At 48.6% G+C, this 7873-nt stretch overlaps 1 protein-coding gene across 4 annotated transcripts in view; it reads left to right on the top strand.

Annotated features, from left to right (window-relative positions):
• Positions 1–3477: 3477 nt before the first annotated feature.
• The window catches only part of Chpt1 (choline phosphotransferase 1), a 54750-nt gene continuing 50354 nt past the window's right edge, over positions 3478–7873 (top strand). For 2 of the 4 annotated variants that reach the window (XR_004388844.1, XM_032910915.1), the window contains exon 1: positions 3482–3872. Coding sequence is in view for 3 of the 4 variants with exons in the window: in XM_032910915.1 (XP_032766806.1) it covers positions 3600–3872 (273 nt within the window). In the remaining variant the exon portion in view is untranslated. Of the gene's footprint in view, positions 3873–7873 lie in introns of all 4 variants that reach the window. The other 2 variants (XM_032910907.1, XM_032910900.1) reach the window with 2 other exon arrangements.

The following is a 7873-nucleotide window of genomic DNA, read 5'->3' as shown; positions in this document are numbered from 1 at the left end:
GAGGAATATGTTTGGTGAATGTGTAGTCAGGTATGAGGGAAGGGGGTGCCTCCAAGGGCCCATGCTGAGGCAGCCCTTCCCCTTGAGGGACCAGCCACAGGATGGTATAGTATAGAATACAGTTTATTCAGGGCATGGGAAGGAGAGTTGAGAGGGTAGTAGAAACAGAAAAGGCAGAGAGAGAGAAAGAGAGAGAGAGAGAGAGAGAGAGAGAGAGAGAGAGAGGAGGGAGGGAGGAAGGAGGAGGAGGAGGAAGAGGAGGATGACAAAGAGAAGGAGGAGGAGAAAGAAGAGGAGGAGGAAGAGGAGGAGGATGAGGAGGAGGAGGAGGAGGGAGGAGGAGGAGGAGGAGGAGGAGAAGGAGGAGGAATGGGAGGCCGGCTATGGGGCGGGGGAGGAGGAATGGGGAGAGGGAGGAAGAGGTGAGAGGACAGAGCTGGAGCAAGAAGGCAAGAGCAAGAGAGAGAGCTGAGGGGGTGAGCAGCCCCTTTTATAGTGAGTCGGGTGCACCTGGCTGTTGCCGGGTAACTGTGGGGTGGAGCTTGGACAAAATACTAACACCGTCTAAGGGTCTGCTCGCACAGTTTGCCTCTTTTTTTGACGAGTGTCTCATGACACCAGCTGTGGAGTATTCCACCTGCAGCATCAGGATCCCTCTAAGATTTGGATGTTGGCCCATTTCAGATTTCTGAAGTAGCAATGCTTAATTTGCACTTCATGTAACGCATTAGGTCACATTCCGCAGGAACTGGGATTAAAGGCCCCGGGACAAGGTTGAGAAGCTCAGAACCTAGTTCAATAGGTACTGGCTGCATGTGCGATTGTGGACAAGAATTTGAGCCTAGTTAAGTTCATCTGGGAAACCGGGGCGTGGACGGAGTCATTAACATGGAGTCCTCAATAGACTCATCCTGTTGTGAGCTACAATAATGACCAGCATTGTAAGTAATGCTCACTGACTATGGAAGAAGAGAGGACAGGAAAACCCTAAGAGCCAGAGGACGGACAGGGAGGACTGGACAGAAGCAACGTCTTCTGGGAATGACATGGCAACTCTAACTCATGAACTCGCAGCAGCTGTGTCGCCTCCACAGGACGTGCACAAAATCAAGCCGGGTAACATTCTAGAGGGGAGGAAGAAGGGGATCCCTACTCCCTATCCCCGAGGAGCTAGGGACCGCTGAAGGCTTCAAGGAGAGGGAGGATCAGCTTTCGTTAAGGATGTAGCCTTTATCTAGTAGGTTGGCCATGATTCAGTTCCCATGCAGGACAAATTCAACTCACAAACTGGACTTGGTGGGTTACAAAAAGCAGTAATAATAAAGAGGGCGAAGATGGGGAGGTTAGGAGATAGGGGTGGTCTTGGGAGGAATTAGGGAGAGAAATAAAGGGTTACTATGATCCAAGTGTATTGTATGAAATTCTCAAAGCATTAATAAAATAGTATATATATATATATTAAAAGTGTATTAAAAATCAGATTAAAAAAAATCAGAACACAAGCATGGTTGAAGTGGGCAGATGGCCGGCTAACATCCACTCCCTCGCTCTTCAATAGGAGTGAGGATTAGATGACAAATCGTTGACCAGCTAACGACTTCATTTAGCTCTCCTTGCAGTTAGGTGCCACGCTCACATGACAGGGTTCTGTAATGAGGAATGAAACGTTGGATCCTAGCCCCCAAGCCAGGAAGTTCAGCCCCCTTCCCTCTCCCTCCTAGTTGTTTGGGAATCGTGATCACCTGTTTCTGACCAGGACAGGGACAATACCCTAAAGGTGGCAGACAATGAAATGGAAGAAACCCGTGTCTCTCACACACTGAGCGTTTGCGGCAGCTCTCAATTATCTACCCAGACGTTATGCTTGGGCAAAACGAACTTCTGTCTCACTCAAGCCATTGTATTTTACCTAGATGTACCCTAAAGCAGTTGTCGATACCTTCTGAGCATGCCGAGTGCCCCTCTTCAACTACATCGCACTAGAAGACGCCAAGAGTGATTGCTTGTAATCGGAGCTACGCTGGAGGCTGAGGCAGGTCAAGGCCAGTCTAGGCCACTCTGCAGGATTCTGTCTCACAATCAAAGCAAACAAAGGACTGAAGAGGAAGCTTAACAGGATAGAGCAAGGCGCTCCGGTCAAAGTCCGTGAGCAAGATAAATAAAATCCTATGAATATATAATGTAAGTGTTGTCAATTTCCCCCCACCTGGCTCTGCCTGGAGAGTGCTGGAATAAAAGCCTGCAGCACCACACCCAACTGTCCAATTTTATTTTTTTAAAAGGCCAGGTAATGAATATTCAAGACTTTGTAAGCCATCCTGGACAACTGTGCAGCTCCTCCTCACCCCTGTCAGAATAAACATGACTAGCGTCCCAGAGCTGAGATTTAAATTACATCAGTTCCAACATCATAAACATTATTCTTTGATATCTTTTCCCAGAAATTTAAAAATGTAAGAAGCATACTTCTGTAGGGTGCTGTGGGGAATGAGATGAGAAGGCCTGTCCTTGAGTCAAAGGTTGCTGACTGACTGGTCCACAAAATACAGTGAGAGAGAATGTATCTGATTACCTATGCTGCTTAATCCAAGAATCCAGAAAGTAGTTTCCAGCTCGTCTTATGGGTTAGAAAGGTGCATAAAGATCAGACTCATTACTTGTAGGTCAAGTGGGCAGCCTATGTCTGGTTAAGCAATAGAACATGCTTATGACAGGATGCCCCTAGCCCAAATGGGTGCATTGTGAAGTAAGGGGCTGGTGACTTTCCATTATGTGGCAATCAGTCTTCTCCACTGAAGAAAATGGGAAACTGGCTTAGATTTTTCTCTACTCCAAGAAAGAGGGTGTCTGACAACAGCCACCAAGTGGTCTGAAAAAACAAGCATGTGGGTTTCAAACATTCAGTTCTCCTTTGAGGACAATATTTCTAAGATCTGGGTTTTTTGTTTGTTTTTGTTTAAAACCTCGTTGTCTGATCCTGAAGTGAGGGTTAACTAAGTTAATATGCAGAGGGGCCTTTATATATTCCCTCCATGGTGCTTGAGTGTTTCTGATAAGTACATACATGGTGAGCATGTCAGTGTCTCAATAGGCGACATCTTGACTAAAAAAAAAAAAAGGCGGAGCATAGACCCACTAGTCTGAGTTGTACCTACCACTCAGTAGAAAACCAAGCTCAAGCAGGATCCAGGCTAGCCAGACGTGGTCACGGAAACCTGAGCAAAGGTTAGAGAGGAGGGCGAACCCTCGATCCCCAGTAGAAAAGTCACAGGGGCAGAGCCAGCGGTGCCCTCATCCAGTGTCTGGAAGCGCAGGCTGTGACCCTTCCCGGGAGCCAGGAGCCGGGAGACGAGCTCACTGAGGCCCCGCCCCGGTCCCGCCCCAGTCCCGCCCCCCGCCTGGCCTTCGCCCGCGAGCTCGCGGAGGCCCCGCCCTCGCGGCCCGGCCCCGCCCTCGCGGCCCGGCCCCGCCCCCGCGGCCGGCTGCTAAGTGAGTCCCACCAGCCGAGCTGGCCCGGGCGCTGTGCCCTTGCTCGGCTCTCCGCCCACCCCGCGCGGGCCGCGGGCTGCGCTGGGTCGCGGCGGGCCCCGCAGGCGGCCATGGCGGCGGGCGCCGGGGCCAGGCCGGCGCCGCGCTGGGTGAAGGCGCTAGGTGAGCCGCTCAGCGCCGCGCAGCTGCGGCGGCTGGAGGACCACCGCTACAGCGCGATGGGAGAGTCGCTGTTCGAGCCGCCGCTGCAGCTTTTCTGGACCTGGCTGCTCCAATGGATCCCGCTCTGGATAGCCCCCAACACCATCACCCTCTTCGGCCTCGCCATCAACCTGTTCACCACACTAGTGCTCATCTTCTACTGCCCTACGGTCACGGAGGAGGTAGGGCTGGCCGCCCGCCGGTACTGTTCCCCGGAGCCCTTGGGCCTCCTTCGGAGATGGCCCCACTATAGGAGGCGACGGTGGAGCGGGGAGACCCTGTGTAACAGAGCATCCTCTAGGTCTAGCAGGGAAGTGCGGACGTGACCAGACCGCTGTCCGGGTGGCGGTGTGTTCATTTTCAGCCTCCCCGGGGGCTCCTAGAGACTGTCATGCCACTACCCCAATCCTGTGACCATTCTGAGCTTCCCTGGAGGGGGCTGTCAAGGTCACTCACTGCACCAGCCCTGTATCTGCCCACTTCATCCCTGGGACCATGGGATCCCCAGTCCATATTTCGCAAAATTTCGCCCACTGGGGATTAAACACCCACATGTCCATGCTGGCAGGACTTGTGGATGGGTTGGGTAATGCCCTTTAACACGTTATAATTCTCTGTTTCTCAAAGGCGGTGCCTAGTGATCCTGAAATTACTGGTAGCACTGATCAAAGATAAGTTATTTCTGGATGGTAACTTCCTCGTTGCTTCATTGACTTTTTCATGAAAAAAACAAAAACAAAAACAAAACAAGCAGGCTGAAGGTGACAGTCCTTACAATTATCCAGACTTAGAGATTATAAAAGCCAACACACTTTATTAGTTGTAATTCTATCTAACCTATGTCTGAAGTGAGACTATTAAGTAACATGGGTTTGGGACAATGATGGTCAGAAGTGGTTCCTTGGGCTGCATATAAGGCAGAAAAACAAGGGCGAGTGCCTTGATAACTCTCCCTATATAGGATAACATTGCTCTGCGGACTCCATGACGTTATTTTCTGTACGCTCCCCCCATAATTACATGTAAATATAGATGGTGCACAAATGTGAGAGTCAAGGCTGGATAGCAGGAATACAATGGAAGTAGTTCTCCTTCTGCATCCGTCCAGGCTTAGTGGAGCCTGCCGGTTTGTTAAAGCATCTCGCCCGCTGACGGCTGTGTTCCTCGTTCTCCTGTCGCTTGTTTTCCTGTGATTTGAAAGCACTGAGCCGTTCGGGATTTTTCTGGTTCCCGAACCCCCAGCAGCGCACTGTATCAGGATGGAAGGATGGCAGGCCTGCGAGTGAAGGACTTGGCTAGCCATCAGCTTCCAACTCGGCAGACCTACCCGGTCTGTTTTCCCGGGTTGAAAATAGAAATAATGTCTGCCAGGCCAATTTTACAAGGCAGCCTGGAGGACTGAGTGATAGGTGCAGATAACTGCAGGGCCCTGCGCTTTACTCAACAAAGTAAAACTCTCCCTCTCAACCCATGGACAGCCACAGTTGGTAAACAGGGTTGTGAAGCATGCATAGTCAAATTTAGCTTTGATTTGGGCTTAGATTTGACTACCAGTCTTTGGGTGTTTCTGGCATTGGCCAATGAAGCTGTCCACGTTGGTGTCACTTACTGTCCATTTGTGGAACACTCAGGAGAATGGATAAACGAGGCCTAGGGACTAGGGTGGAAGGGGACCTGGGGATGAGATAAGTGTGATTACCTTATAGGCTTAGACTCATTTTTAAAAGAGGACGATAGGCTCTGAGCAAGCACTTAAACATGTGAAAAGCCAGAATGGCCCAGGTAACAGGGCTGGAGGGTAACTGTTAAATAAACTGTGAGGGTTTGTAAAGTGCGTGTCACTGGATCCTGCATTTGCCTCTAAGTGGCCTAAGTAAGGGGGGAGCAACATTGCAGGATCCACTTTTTTTGTTGTTGTTGTTTTGTTTTTTGTTTTGCTTTGTTTTTAATAAGATGTAGCTACTAACATGTTCTAAGAATGGTTTCTGGCTATTTTGCTTGAATAAATGGCCTGGCTTGGTAAAGTCCAGATCCAAGTGGATCCAACTGTGGAGGATTCATTCTTTTGGTTGAGATTGAGGCGTGTATGAAAACGCTGGTGTTTTACATGATGAAAGTGTGTATGTGAAGGGTGCTCATGTGTGTGGTGGGTTTTACCCTTATCAACCTGAGGAGGTTGGTTGAGTTTTCCCTTCCTAGGGTGGAATTCCCTCTCGTCAGCCTAAAGTAACAGTGACATAAGAGGAAGCTGAAGTCCACAGAGGTTCAATGATGGCTTCGACCTAGCTTGGAAGCATTTGAATTTCAGACTTGAGGAGTCACAGTGCCTTTTCACAACTGTCCATGCACATGGCATACTGGAGGCTGAACCAGGGCCTTCAACACGATAGCCAAGAGAGCTCTGCTTAGATTAGCTCCAGTAGTTTTTAAATTTTATTTTTAATTTTGAGACAGGGCGCGCTTGTTTGATCAGGCTGACCTGGAACTCAGTAGCTATGGACTTCTAGAGTGTGATTGGGAGTGAAGGGAAGGGGGTCGGAAAGTTCTTTGCAGACCAGCCTGTCTGCTTAGGGATCCTCCCTTTGCTCAAGGTGAACAGTTTGTGAGAGCTGTTCTTTCTCTCATCCTTTCCTCCCTCACTTACCCAGTCGCCTGCCTGTCTTTCAGTTTCCATTTCTAGCTCTGTTTCCCCTAACACCACCACCTCATGAACCTTTTCCTTCTACGTCAAATCAAACCACTCGGTCTCCCGGACCCCCACAGTCCTGAGAGTAACTAAGAACCACAGGCTGTTTACTGTCTCTCAGGCACCCTTGGCAGCTCCTGTTATCTCAGTCTCCTTGTCTCATGAAGACAAGTTACTAACCCCACTTCACAGATTGGGAAAGGGAAGAGAAATTGACTTCCAGGATTATTGAGCTTTTAAGTGGGGGGCTAGGATTCCAAACCAGAAAGCTGTGTTCCCGCTGCTGCAGGCCCCTGGAGCTCTCCAGTGGAAAGTCTCTGTGTGTAGTCTTCTTACTGAGCAGGACAGCCCCACCGGATTTCAACTGGGGACACAGCGTCTTGCATAGCGTCTCAGAGCCTATTTAATGCACTTATTAAAAGTGTATGTCTGATAACTTGGTGATTCAAAGCTAGTTCAAGCTTCAGGCTTCTAAGGTTACCAGAATCAAATATCTTTGCTCCTAGCCACTCGAGGTACCAGTGTTTGGGAGAATAAGCGTTGGTAGAAAGGTATCAGGTTTATGGAAAAGCCAGCCCTGAAGGAGCTGGAAGAGCTGGTTCCTTGAACGAAGCTCTGTTTTCCTTGCTAGGGAGTCTCCATGGAGAGAAGGGGGCAGTGAAGCTAGGGTTAGCAGTCTTGGCTAGCCAGGGTGTGTGTGCTCTCCAGAGCATTGCGACAAACTTGCACCTTCTCTTTCCAGTAGTTACTAAGGAAGAGTGGTGTAAAAATCATCTGGGTTCTGGAAATCTACGCAAAGAGTTAGAAGTTAACATATAGATAGGGCTTCTTGTTATCCAAAGGTTTATGGAGGTGCAAAAGGGCAAAGCGGGGTGGGGAACCCCAGTTCTGGTAGCGTACTACAAAATACTTACTTGCCTTTTTTTTTTTTTTTTTTTTTTTGGCTAATGTAAATTGTGACATAATTCTCTTTTCTCTATTTGCTTTGATATTTTCTCCCTACCTTCCTACCTTCTACCTTCTTAATCTGTGTGTTTCCCTTCATGTGACTCTCTTGAGGGCACTATATATTCACATTCATAGTTTTTTTTTTTTTTTCTTTTTTCTTTTTTTCGGAGCTGGGGACCGAACCCAGGGCCTTGCGCTTTCTAGGCAAGCGCTCTCCCACTGAGCTAAATCCCCAACCCCACATTCATAGTTTTTAAACTATTAAATTAAGGTTTAATTCTTTGTTATCTGCATTTCCTTTTAATTAATTAATTATTTTTAACCAGCTCAATACTTTGTCAAGCATTGTTTGGAAAGGCAGGGGTCTTGTAATAGAATGGCCTCTCTAACTAAAAGAAAATGTCAGTTTCCGTCTTCCAGAAGGTGAAAAAACTTCAAAAAGTAGGGAAGAAACTGGGATGGAGCGAACTATGGCCCTGGGATTTAATGTTGCTCTCGGGTACCTGGGAGCAGAGGTTTCTGTGATTCTGCAGCTGAGGAGCCTCCTGC

Source organism: Rattus rattus, chromosome 1 (genome assembly GCF_011064425.1).
Source record: "Rattus rattus isolate New Zealand chromosome 1, Rrattus_CSIRO_v1, whole genome shotgun sequence".
NCBI classification, from domain to species: Eukaryota; Metazoa; Chordata; class Mammalia; order Rodentia; family Muridae; genus Rattus; species Rattus rattus.
Note: the sequence above shows the minus strand (reverse complement) of the source record. Positions and strands in the feature narration are given on the sequence as shown.